General features: G+C 43.0%; 1 protein-coding gene across 4 annotated transcripts in view; it reads right to left on the bottom strand.

Moving 5' to 3' along the window:
* The window catches only part of otud7a (OTU deubiquitinase 7A), a 59,749-nt gene that overhangs the window by 8,049 nt on the left and 38,331 nt on the right, over positions 1–13,369 (bottom strand). For all 4 annotated transcript variants that reach the window (XM_023811172.2, XM_023811174.2, XM_023811175.2 and 1 more), the window contains 7 exons: positions 7,548–7,715; positions 7,089–7,307; positions 6,498–6,599; positions 4,818–4,945; positions 3,131–3,225; positions 2,415–2,542; positions 1,481–1,630 (listed from right to left, as the gene is read on the bottom strand). In XM_023811172.2, coding sequence (XP_023666940.1) covers positions 1,481–1,630; positions 2,415–2,542; positions 3,131–3,225; positions 4,818–4,945; positions 6,498–6,599; positions 7,089–7,307; positions 7,548–7,715 — 990 coding nt within the window. The remainder of the gene's footprint in view (positions 1–1,480; positions 1,631–2,414; positions 2,543–3,130; positions 3,226–4,817; positions 4,946–6,497; positions 6,600–7,088; positions 7,308–7,547; positions 7,716–13,369) is intronic.

Below are 13,369 nucleotides of genomic sequence, written 5' to 3'. Positions count from 1 at the left end.
ATGAACTGTTCCTCAGTATCTGTGCTGTGGTGTTACTCACCAGAGCAGAAGGTCAAAGCGCCACCTGCCTATTTAAAGGGAAAGAACATGCTACTGTGTTGTTTGGTATCATTGTGTGCACCACACTGAACATGGACCGGAGAAAGCAAAGGAGAGAGCTGTCTGAGGAGCTCAGAAAGGAGGTTATAGATAACCATGTTAAAGGTAAAGGCTGTAAGACCATCTCCAAGCAGCTTCATGTTCCTGTGACCACAGTTGCCAATATTATTAAAAAGTATAAGGTTGATGGGACTGTAGCCAACCTCCCAGGATGTGGACACAAGAGGAAATGCAGCCCGAGGTTGATCAGAAGGATAGTGTGGATTGGAAGAAAAAGAGTCAAGGAAACCATCAATAACCATTCAAGCTGAGCTCCAAGGTCAAAGTACGTGACTTTCTGATCGCACCATCTGTCGCATTTTGAATAATAATGGGTTTCATGGAAGAAGACCCAGGAGGCTCCACTATTGACAGAAAAACTTAAAAAAGCCAGAGTGGAATTCACCAAAATACATGTTGACAAGCCCCAAAGTTTCTGGAAGATGTCCTTTGGACTGATGAGCTTTTTGACCAGTCACATCAGCTCTATGTTTACAGAAGAAAAAATGCTGCTGCTTGGCTGCATCTGGCACAGGGAACCTTGAATCTGTGCACAATGAAGTCTCAAGACTACCAAGGCATCCTGGAGCGAAACATACTGCCCAGTGTCAGAAAGCTCAACCTCAGTCGCAGGTCATGGGTCCTCCAATGACCCAAAACATACAGCTAAAAGCACTGCATAATCGCTGAGAAAAATCATTGTAATATCCTTAAATGGCCCTCCATGAGCCCAGATCTTAATCATGTTGAACATCTATGGAAAGATCTGAAAATTGCAGTGTGGAGACACCACCCTTCAAACCTGAGACAGCTTGAGCAGTTTGCTCAGGAGGAGTTGGCCAGACTACCTGTTGGCAAATGCAGACGTTTCATTGTGAAGTACAGAGATTGCTTGTTGGCAGTGATTACTGCAAAAGGTGGTGTCACAAAATATTAAATTAAAGGTACCATCTTTTTTTTGTCTGTGCCATTTTGATTTGTTTAATTATATGAAATATTCAACTGAATCAATAATTAAAAGCAAAGATTGATTTGTGTTAATTTCGGAGACAGTTGTGTTTTTTGTGGAAGAGTACCAACAAATTTGACCACGTTTGTAAGTATAGCAGTATGCACTGTATACATATGCATATAGGCTATCTGCATTTGTAATCGGCTGTGTTTAAAGATTTGTAAACTGCTTTTGAATTACATTTATGTCATTCACTTGTAGTACATGATCACATGTACTTTGTTCTATAATATAATTAGTCAAATGTACTGTGAGTGATCAGATGTACTTTGCTCTGTGATGTGATTGGTCAGCTCTCCTTCACTCTGTTATGCGATTGGTTAGCTGTACCTTGCTCACGCTGCTGATCCCTCTGCTCCATGGACACAAGGGCTGAGAAGTGAGCCTGGTCGTAGGCCAGTACCAGCGGGGAACAGTGGCAGCGATTTGGTGGGACCTCCAGGGGAAGGTACAGGCCGCCAAAGGGAATCGGTGCAAATGCTAAAATGAACAGAGGAAACACGTTTCCTATACACAGATATAGCAAGTTATGGCATATCATAAATTAATTTACATATGCTCCTGTCCCTATGGGCGATTTCGAGAAGACAATTCACCTACCCACATGAAATCTGCAAAGAACACGGGTCAAACATGCCCACTCCACACACAGAGACACAGGGGCGAGCACTGAACCCATAACCCTGAAGGTGCGAGGCCACCAGACCACTCGATCTCAAGAATGGGATTTATGTGAAATAAGACAACCCACCCACCCATCCATCCATCCATTTTCTGTACCCACTTGTCCCAGGGTTGTGGGGGTCCAGAATCTATTCCAGAAGGTACGGGCACAAAGCTCCAACCCATTTGCCATCAAAGCAACAGGCTAAATCAGCTTTCACTTCCTGGCAGACGCTGAGTAATTCACCTCACCTGTTTATTCAGGTAACTGATTACTGTATTCATTTTAAGCTCCGGCAAAATTGTAGATCCATAAGAACTGCTATATGAAATGCAATGGTAACTGATATATATATATAAAATATACTGCAATATATAAATGTATTTTAAAAGTTTCAAATTAAAAGAATATTGTATATTATAGTTCAAATGCCTGTTCCATTAGGGGTTTAGTGAGTAAGATCAGGAAAGTTTCCTATACAATGTTTAATCGTTTCTGCCCAGGTAAATCTACGGGCTACTCTTCAGTCTTGTATGAGTCATCTCATCGCTGACATGACAGGGAGCAGGAGATCACCTGGAGTGCAATCCCGATCCTTACCTTCTCCCCCGGAGTCTCGGAGCATGGTGTCTGCTATGACCACAATGGGTCTGCGTAGCACGTGGGCCAGAACGAAGACGTGGAACTCCTCCAGGCTCTCATAGACGGGCTCCTCTGAATTCTCACCCCTAAGGGATGCAAGGGGAACAACAACAGCACACAGTGTATCTGCACCCCATCTACAGGCCAGGAGCGCAAGCCGGTACATACATACTGTAGCTACACGCCACCTACAGGACAGCAGAGGAAAAATCAGCATAGCTCCTACTGCAAACCAACAAGATACAAAGAAGCAAATAGAAAGGTGGGGTAAGGGGCATGGTCAGTGGCTGGCAGTGTGGCACTGGTCTGTCCAGCAAGCACGGCTCACAGCCCCTGACCAAGGCCCCTAACCCCTAACCCTAACCCTAACCCTAACCCTTAATTGCCCCAGGGACTGTCTGATCCTGCTTTCTCAAAAATGTACGTTGCTTTGGATAAAAGTGTCTGCTAAATAAATATAATTGACAAAAATGACAGATGCTGCTGTGGACGTCAGGCCACACAGTGATACAGCTGGAGTGTCGCTGCTCTCGGTGTTTGATAATGAAGCAGGACTCACACTGTCACAGCAGCCCTGTATAGTTTGGGGCTCCCCTGTGCAGGGAATGTCAGTCATACCCACCCCCAACCACCTGTGTGTGTGTGTGTGTGTGTGTGCTGGCATTGTCACTCACCCCCCCGAGGTGTGTGTACGCGGCTCACTGGATGCCAGCTTCAGCAGCTCATTCCACTCCCTCTCCCACTCCTCCTCTGTGTAGACCAGCCCTGACTGTGGACAAGATGCCAGATTCGAAACACTAGTAAACACACAATCTGATAGACACACACTAACACAGAAATACACTTCTGATGAGAGAAAACACTGACCATGTAGTCAGTGTTTAGTAGGTCACACACACAGGTCAGCAGAATACATTTAAAACTATCTGAACCTTTTAATTACAGGTAATTGTACTCTAAAGCATAAGTGGCCAATCTTACCCAGAAAGGGCCATGGTTTTCGCTGCAACGCCCTTAACTAATCAGTAGGAGTGTAACGGTACACGTATTTGTGCTGAAAATATTTGGTACGGGTCTTTCGGCTCGGTATGCATATGTACCGAACAAATGCAGCATATGTGGAACCTTTGTGTGTTTGTTTGTTTCCCCCGAGTAACATTCGGAAAGGGGCAGATGAAGCCGCACCATTACACTCGCGTGCGTACGTCTTAATGGAGAAGGGTCCTGCTGCAGACACCTGTAGAGTGGAGCTCCACCAGCGAATAAACATTAACCTTAACCCTAAACCTAACCCTAACCCTAACCGAAGCTCCACTTTACGTCCTTAAAGATCACGTGTTTCCTGTGGACGTGACGTATTTCCGGTGGAGCTCCACTCTACAGGCATTTGCAGCTAGACCCTCTTGTCTTAATGTGAAGCTGGAAGCTATTAATGTGAATACAAGTATAGCACAGGTATTTTTTAAATTACTGCACCACAATGGATATTCATTTTGTTATGCTTTGCATTTTTTTGAGATATTTGTGTTGCACAGTTCTAATATGAAGCTGAAAGCTGAGAATGTAAATACAGTACAGATCAGGTGCAGTAAATTTTCTACATGTGCAACTTCAAGGGTATTTATTTTATTTTTATTTACTTGAGAGAATATTTATTTTGATTGACTTTTAAGTACATTTTAGTTTTCAGTGTTCAGTAAACCACTGTTTAATAAAGAAAAAAAATAAGCAATTTATGTTGTGATTCTTTTACCCCCTCTGTACCTGTACTGTACCGAACCGTGATTTTTGTGTACTGTTACATCCCTAAGAGTCCTAGAGTACTGATTGGCTAAAGAGTCCTCACACCTGGGCTTGAACACCTGACCTGAAGGATATCCCAAAACCTGCATACACACCGGCCCTTTGCGGATAAAACACCCCTGCTATAAACGTTTTTTAAATCTTTGCACTGTAATATTTATTACAGTGTCATTACCTGTGACAGATCACTGCAGATGTAATTTACACCAAGTCAATTAACCACATCATTGACAGTCATAAAGGCTAAATTACAACAATATAAAATGACAACACCGATTTTATGACACAGAACACAGTGTTTATGAAAAAGATGTTCATGATGTTCCGAATATTTCCGCAGCTGTGGGCTATAGTTAAAATGGCAACTGCAGATGAATAACAGCCCATTAATAAGAAATGAATTTGTGACCTAATGGGAATGTTCTTGTGCTCTCAGTGCTGAGCTGAGCAGGTGTGGCCTGTACACACACACACACACACACACACACACACCCATGCGTCCCTACAGGATCAGCTTCCTATGGAGCCTTGTTGGTGGGGGGGGGGCAGGGGACTGACCTCCTTATTCTGCTGAGTCTGCTGCCACCTCCACCTCCTCTTCAGTGCCTCCCTCTCAGCCCCGCTTTTCATCATGGCGTACAAGGACTTCCTGAGGACCAGGTCTCTGTCATGGAAGCCCCACATGCCTGCAACACACAGACACAGACACACACACACACACACACACACACAGACAAATTAGATATCTACAACTTTGTGGGGACAGTTCATTCCTTTCCATGGGCATGACCTTAATCCCAGCTATGATGACCTTAACCCCTACCCAACCCTAGCCTTAACCATAAGTAACCAAACAAGACACAAGGCTTGTGGCATTTTTAGTTCTTTGATTGCATTCATGGATTTTTGCAAAATTGAGTTTCGCATTGTAGGGACCAAAAAAAAACAGTCCCCACAATGTGAAAATGCTGTCAGTCCTGCTATAGTGTGTGATTTTACACTGCTAATCTAGTCTAATGTGACAAATATATTTGTACCGAAGTCCAGTACAATGCAGTTTGCATTTGTATTTGTGCAAATTTCAGTCAGAGACAAAAGCACTACACAAACTCTTAGTGAGAGACACTACTTGGACTCAAAATCAGCTATCCAAGTGAACCATAGTAATGGGTCTTTGAACCGGTTCTTTTCAGTGCATCGGCTGAAACTGTTTTCAAATTTTTGTAGCATTGCACAGGTTAAAGTCTTAGATTCTAAAATATATTACAAATTATCATATAAACACACACCAACTTTAAAAAAATTCATTTTTATTTGCTTTTTGTAGACTGTCTGTAGCCATGTTGCCTTTAGTGCCCCTCCGCATACTGTAATCCGTTGTATTTGTGCTGTTTGTATGCCCTGCAGCATGGTAGATATGGCTCACGACTCCTGATTAATGATGGTAAAAATTATGCTTCATGAACTATTTTCTGTATTTTCTGATCCCACTAGATGGTGCTGTTTGTTCAAAAAAGGGTTCAAAGCATGTTCAAAGTAAGCCAAGGGCACCATCTAGTGGGGGTTAGAAAATATAGCAAATGGTTCATGAGGCATTGTTTTGGCCATCACTACTCCCGATTATCAGCAAACGACAAGTGAGTGAGTTTAGCACATTAATAACTGGTTACTAGACTCATAAGACACATAGGAAATGTTTATGATGCAATTTATTAATGCATTGTTATTATTCCTATTTTAAATGCTTATAATTACATAATTGGAAACTGGTATCACTTTTTATTATTTAATTCAATTCATTTGATGTAAGTTATTACATTTTGAAGTGACATTCCTCTAACCCTGTTTTCTCCAGTGTTTTAGTATTCAGAGAATTATCTTTTTGCAGTGCTCACACTAATAAACTTTGATTTCAAAAGCACATGATCTTCAGGCAGGGTCTAAATCCCAGTGAGGAATCACCAGGCTGTAGTCCACACTATGTATAAGTGTTACTGTAATATGTTCACTTCCGAGAGCCGTCTGCAGCTTTACCTCACCTCTGCATGCTTCAAGAGACCTACCTCCAGCTTATAGAGCTAAACCGACTGTCAAACGAACGCTGCCAGTTTTACTGCGCTTTCACTAAGGGGTTCAGAACAACAGTCCTAGATCCAGCTGATTTAAAGGAGTTTTACGTAGGTGCTCCCTCCCGTGGAGGGAGTTTATGTAAGGATTCAGCTCTGGGCGAAGACTCACCCAGAGAGGCTGCGTGTAACAGGCAGTTGCCGTCTCCAGTTGTGGCCAGTGGCAGAAGACGCTTGCAGCTGGTGCACATGTTGGACCACCAGTTCAGACGTCCTGCAGAAGCAGGCGGACCATAAGACAGAAGTGGCCTGGTTCAAAGTCACCACGTCATGGACAGAGTGAAAATAATGACAGACAAGGCTTGGAAAGGCATAAGAAGGTACTGATCATTTCTCTGTACCGGCCCAGAAGCATACAGGGAACAGACTGCATTTTAATTACAGCACAAATTCCACCCTCACCCTTCATATAATAACATTTACATTACATTACATTAGTTTTTCCTGTTGAAGGACAATTACCCAAAACAACGTACAGGCAGGCTTTGTGATCCATCTTACATTGTGCTGAAACCCTATTAGCATTCGTCATAGACTAGCCTTGATTCTTTGACTGCATGTTTTCTATTGGGAAAATCATCTCAATCAGACCACTTGATACGTATTTACTGTAGTAACTGAGCATTTCCATGACCCCCCAATGGCTATTTGTGTGACGGCCACTGGGTGCCCGTGATAGCAGGCTGAGACATGCCGCTCTTACCTGCCTGCTCCAGGGACACCATAGTGGACTGTTCGATCAGGTCGCGCTCGATGAAGCTCCTGAAGTCCTCGCTGTACACGCTGAGGTCAGGCAGCTGGAACGTGTAGATGGGCATCTCCAGGGGCAGCTGCTCGCTTTGGCAGTCGCCAGCCACGTGGGACCGCGCCAGCGACACAATGGCCGAACTGGCGTGAGAGATGCCCCGCGACAGTCGCTTCTCTAGAAGGGGAGAGAGCGAGACCGACGGACTTTAGATGGAAAGAAGTCATGCTGGTTTTTGCTGTAACTCCCTAATTAGATTACTAATTAGCGGACTAATTGGCTGAAGAGTCCTCAGACTTGGATTTGAACAGCCGACCTAAAGGTTATCCCAAAAACCTGCATCCACACCAGCCCTTTGCAGATAAGATTGGCCACCCTTGCTCTTCACGTATTCTCAATATACTGTTATAGACCTACCTTGAGCAGCATCATCCTGCCTCTGCAGAAAGGGCCGGAGCTGAGGCGAATCCTGCCCCTGGGCCTTGAAGTATCGACCCTCATTGAAGACCTCTGGCAAATTGGCAGTGTGGACCTGGCGAAGCTGCTCGTAGTCACTGAGCGCAGCGCACAAGTCCCAGTTTTTACCTGAACACAGAAAAATCCTCAACTTTACTTGGACGCAGAAAAATCACCATTTTTACATAGACACAGAAAAATTCCCATCTTTACCTGGACACAGAAAAATCCCTGTTTTTACCCGGACACAGAAAAATCACCATTTTTACCTGAACACAGAAAAATCCTCAACTTTACTTGGACGCAGAAAAATCACCATTTTTACATAGACACAGAAAAATTCCCATCTTTACCTGGACACAGAAAAATCCCTGTTTTTACCCGGACACAGAAAAATCACCATTTTTACCTGAACACAGAAAAATCCTCAACTTTACTTGGACACAGAAAAATCACAATTTTTACCTGAACATGTCCTAGATCCTATCTTTTTAGTCCCATTTTTTGAAGGGTGGGACGTGAGTCACAGTTTTTAACTGGAGATAGACACATCCAGGTTTTTTACCAGGGTACAGACAGGGTAAAGACTAGTTTTTACCCGGACATAATCAAGTCCTAGTTTTTACCTGAACCCAGTCACATCCCAGATTCATATATATTATTATAACATTATAACCTAAACACAAACAGGTGTCAATGTTACATTTAACGTAACACCAGTTACTACATGCTTAAAACCCAGTTACTATTGACAATAAACCTCACAGCACCAACAACCGATCGACCTCCTGTACCAGTCGTTCAGTACATACAGAAAACTGCCACTGATCACATTAATAAAGAAGGAGAATCCATCTTCTGTATTTCTACAATTGAAAAAGAACAGTAATTGAAAATCATATCAAATCTCAATCATGGGAAAAAAAACATTTGCTGGTAGATTGACTTTTGATGTCAGTGGACCTGCTAAAACAAACTGATTCTTTGTTCATGGGAGTTTTACTTACATAAAAATGTTCTGAGGGCAGAACGAACGAAAAATGTAGAAATTGAAAGAAATTGTATAGTTGGTGGGTCCAAGCAACTACAGGAAGTGGGACCAACCAATCAGATGTCTTGGCCCAACCTCCTCCAATTGTTTGGACCCACCACTTCTACAATCTGATTGGTTATCTTTTGAACTAATAATTTTTAGTTTGTTCATGTGGAGCTGGCATGTTATCCCCGTGCCGTTTGGGTCTCTTCCACAGACATGCCATTAAGTTATCCGGTGTCATGAGATTCCTTGTGTGTGCCCTGTGATGGACTGGAATTCTGTTTGGATTTCACCCCAGCCTTGTGGCGTCTGGGTTAGACACCAGTCCTTCTGTGACCCTGATCAGTCTGGAAGAGGGATGGATGTTTATAAGGAAGAAATTGAAAATGACACTTTTCATTGTGGTTGTTTCAGTGGATAATACTGTACGTATGGCCATGGCAGGGCGAACAGTCCCCTAGTAACAGGTGCTTCTCGATCCTAACAGAATGTAACCCAGATTTTACCCCATCGCGTGTAAGTACCCATTTCAGGTCTTGTAGAAAAGCTCTAATCCAGAGTGATGTGACAAGCTTATGGACGCTGGATGGAAAATCCAAGAACAGCAGGACTCATACAGCTTGTTCATTAAAAACCAAAAACAGTATGTGAGCAGCTGGGATTTTGAAAGGCTGAATTTTTCAATGCCAGAAAAATACTGTCTGTTATTAATAACAACCAGCACCCATCGATCAATGCACAGATAATAAAGCCAAAAGAAAAATATTTTATTAACTTTGCGCTGTTAATTTACGATTGTGGTAAATGTAATTACGATCCACTGTTTAACTGCTTAGTTAATAGTTTCTAGGCAACCGAGTAAATCAATTGTTGACTAATTAATCTGAATATCTGTACTGTGGTTTGACATTATGGATCCCTTGGCATTGTAAGTTTACAGGCTGCAATTTCATTCAATTAACATTAACCGTGCACAATACAGTATGTCGTCAGGCTGCCCCAAGGGTTGGCGATGTTTAGCGCATCAATGCAGTGGCGATTGCACACGTGGTGCCCTGGGCAAGTTTCACCGCTGGCACGGGGGGAATCGACAGCTCCTCACCCATCTACTCACACCCACGGATGCTTGTCAGCTAAGGCTAAGAGAAAGGAGCTGTATCATTATACAGATGCAGCAGTACTGCAGCATGTTGGCAAATTCATAAAACCGTTATCCAGTGAGGGTGTAATTAGCTGAATGGATATTACTCAATGTTCAGCACAAGCCAAAAAGTTCCAGCCCCATTTACACCGGCTCCTCCGCCCGGTATTGCCACCTTTGCTTAAGCTTGAGCAGAAAGTTACCAATTCAATAAAACCCTTGAAATTCAGGCAGCAATATGATGCAGCGACTCATTCCATCAGAGTGCCGTGTGTGAGCCCACCTGAGTTTCCCTATTGCCAGGAGGCATCTGAAGGAAGTGCGTGAATCACCAGCACCCCCCGGTGGGGGGTCACCTGACCTGCACCGCACATAGGATCTAATACTGTATGTTACGTAGGGCTTATATTTTTCACTTCTTATCTCTACATTATCATTGTCAGGATCTGTGCCTATCTGGTCCTGCCATATGTGTCATGTCCCCATTTAGCCAGCAGGTGTCACTGGCCATCCTGTTCCCTCCACTGTCCTGTTGCTTGCTACCACAAGTAGAAATTACCATAAGTTTAAGATGTGTAAGATGTTACTGTGTGTTTGTAGCTGCGGTTGTTTTCTAGTCTTCCTCCCTGTTTTGCTCTGTTCCCCTAGTTATGTTACTTTGTGGTTACTTTTAGTTATCATTATTTTTCCTTTTTATTTGTTTAGTTATCATTATTTTTCCACGTGTTCCCTTTATTTCTGGTTTTCCTCTTTTGTGTCCCGTTTTGTTAATAAACCCCATTTTTGTTGTGAGCTGCTTTGTGTATTGTCCCTCCTTTCCTTCTTCATGCCCTACCGTAACAATAATTGGTTGTATGAGTTCAATAGCTCAGTCCACAGTCAGGCATAAAAACAAATCAGTATCCAGTCAAATTAGATTTGCAGCTAATTTATATTAAATGTTAACGTGAGCAATCATTAGCCCTATGTTACAGGCATATGAGTCCGTTCTTTATTTCTTTCTCCTTTTTTCTGTCTCCTTCCTGCAGCGTGTTCTCATTCCTCCTCTGCCCCCCTCCCATCTCCCGTCCCACGGCTCCCGCAGCTCAAATCATAAATCACACAGTCAGCGACGCGGCCAATGCGAGGGTTTATAGACTAATCAAGATAATAACAAAGGAAACAGGAGAAAAAAAATGATTATAATAATATCTTAGGTTAGATTCTTTAATTGGGCGAAACAAAATCATGCCTTTGGGTAAAATTTGTTTTCAATATGAATATTAATATTGCTTGATACAAATGACAAAAGTATTGTTCGTCAACCAAAGATAAATAAACAACATTCTTGGAAATGTGAGTAGTATAGTTCTTATAACTGATTGCTTGGTTTCACATTGCCTCTGCAGTTGTATTTTGATTGACCATTTTGAACAAAGTTACGGTATAAGACATACAGCTCAATTGGTAACATTGTTGGCTCATAGCTCTAGAGCTGGGGTTTGAATCCCACTCCCTTTCCATATCTGTGGACTCTGCATGCTCACCCGATGTTATACACATTCCATCTGGACACTTCAACTTCCCTACTATCCAAAAATGTGCTGTTATTGCATTGGTGTCTCTAAATTGCCCATATTCTGCGATTGTGAGTGTTTGTGCTCTATAATAACCCTATGCCAGGTGTACCCATGTCATGTACCTTATGCTGCCTGGGACAGGCTCCAGGCCCCCCTGCACTGGATAAAAGGTAGGTGGATGCTGGTTAAAGATCGTATGGTAATGCTTTGTATCAACACTAGATGGCAGTGGTTTCCACAACCCACATTTATAGAAGGAATCAGCCTATGGACTCTAACCCAGACACACTAGTACTGGAATACATTACTACTGACAGGACTGCATAAAGATTTGCAGTCATATTTCACATATACATTTTAACATTTGCAGGGATAATATAATATGGAAATTAGAAGTAAATTAGAAGTGCTTTTGGTAAAAGGAATCCTTAATAGAGATGCCTCAGTATGTGTGACGGGGCTGGCAGGATAGTCAGTGTGACGTCATGGTTTAGCATGACTCTGTACTGCAAACACGAAATGGAACATGGACGGATGGATGAAAAATAAATCAAAAACAAAACATCCACCCTCTCATAATGACACAAAACTGCTGCCTTCCTCTCCTCCCCGACATTTATGCTCCTTCTGACTATCACCTATAGCTACTTCCAAGGCTGAGCTAGTCCATATTCCAGCCTGCACCTGGCTCCCTCATCGCTGTGACGTCACCACATACCCGGCATGACTCTCAACCGCGGCCTACACGAACCTCGTCCTCTCCAGCCCCTAAATTTCCTACCCCGTGACATCAGAAGGACTGGCCCATATTCCCCGACTCTCTTTATCTCCTTGTCTAGCCCAGCCGGCCGTGAGGCCTTTCCATCCTACATCACCAGCCCACTGCACACACGGCCCGAAATATCCGAACACCATCCAGCCTCCCTCACTGGCTTCCCTTGTTGCTGGTCTCAGGCTGCCAAGCGGAGTGTGACATCATACCTACAGGACATCGGCACATGAACGTGCTCCCCACAGTCCTTTAGTGACCCATCTGAGGCAGAGCCTCCCCTGAGTCAGGCCCGCAGAGTCCCTCCTGTTCAGTGAGACAGAGCTCAAGACTCGCATCTCGAAGCGAATTTCAGCCCTGAGTTCCTGAAGGCGTGTTGAATGCATTTCACTGACAGGTTCCCTTTAATTTCACACTCGGTTAGGTTTGATTCACTCACTGTTAGTGCCAGCTAATAACTGTTCTCTGCTTCTGTATTTTAGGATATATGAAAGCACACAGTCTTAATTATTTTCATACTGCATGAAATTTCATCTAACTTTACTGACTTTAAGCTACGACTGAAGGGAAACTCCAAATAGCCTTACAATACCACTCCACCTAACCAGGTTAACTTTAACGCTTTTTAAAAACGTGTACATGCAGTGTATGTTATTACCGTGATATTCACTTATTAGCCCAATTAGCACAACACAGTGCTGATGCTGCTCATATGAAAATGGACAGAAACTCCGATAGCGACTCATCCTGTTCTCATCTTCACTGATAGCAGAACCACTGTATGTACTCCACTGTACCCCAGTTTACCAGCTTAACACCACAACTGTGACAAGGGCAGATATTCCAAGAAAGAGTGTAGCCGTCCTGATGCTAATGAGCCAATTACGCTGAAAGGTAGAGCAGTAAAAAAAAAACCTGTCAGTGTCTTGGTCAAATTTTGGCAGCAGCAACCTGTCTGATTAATTCGATTGCGAACCGCAGCGACTGTCTACTCCACCGACCATTCATGGCTATCCTCCTGATTAGCTAGGAAGTATGACTGATACTTTAACACCTGTCTTTCACTTAGGCTCTGAATGGGTGCCCATTCAACTGCCTGTATTGTTGTCAAAGTCCAATTATCTTGTTTGTATTGCAGCAGTGATCAGAGTGAAAATTACTGAGATAAGACACTGTATACTCAACAATACAGTAATTATTATAATGTAAAGTTACCATTGGACACTTAAAGTTTGGCTATTAGACTGAAAATCTGGTTTGTGATACTAATATCTGGAA

This window comes from Paramormyrops kingsleyae, chromosome 13 (genome assembly GCF_048594095.1).
Source record: "Paramormyrops kingsleyae isolate MSU_618 chromosome 13, PKINGS_0.4, whole genome shotgun sequence".
Lineage (NCBI taxonomy): Eukaryota > Metazoa > Chordata > Actinopteri > Osteoglossiformes > Mormyridae > Paramormyrops > Paramormyrops kingsleyae.
This window is presented reverse-complemented; position numbering and strand designations above follow the sequence as displayed.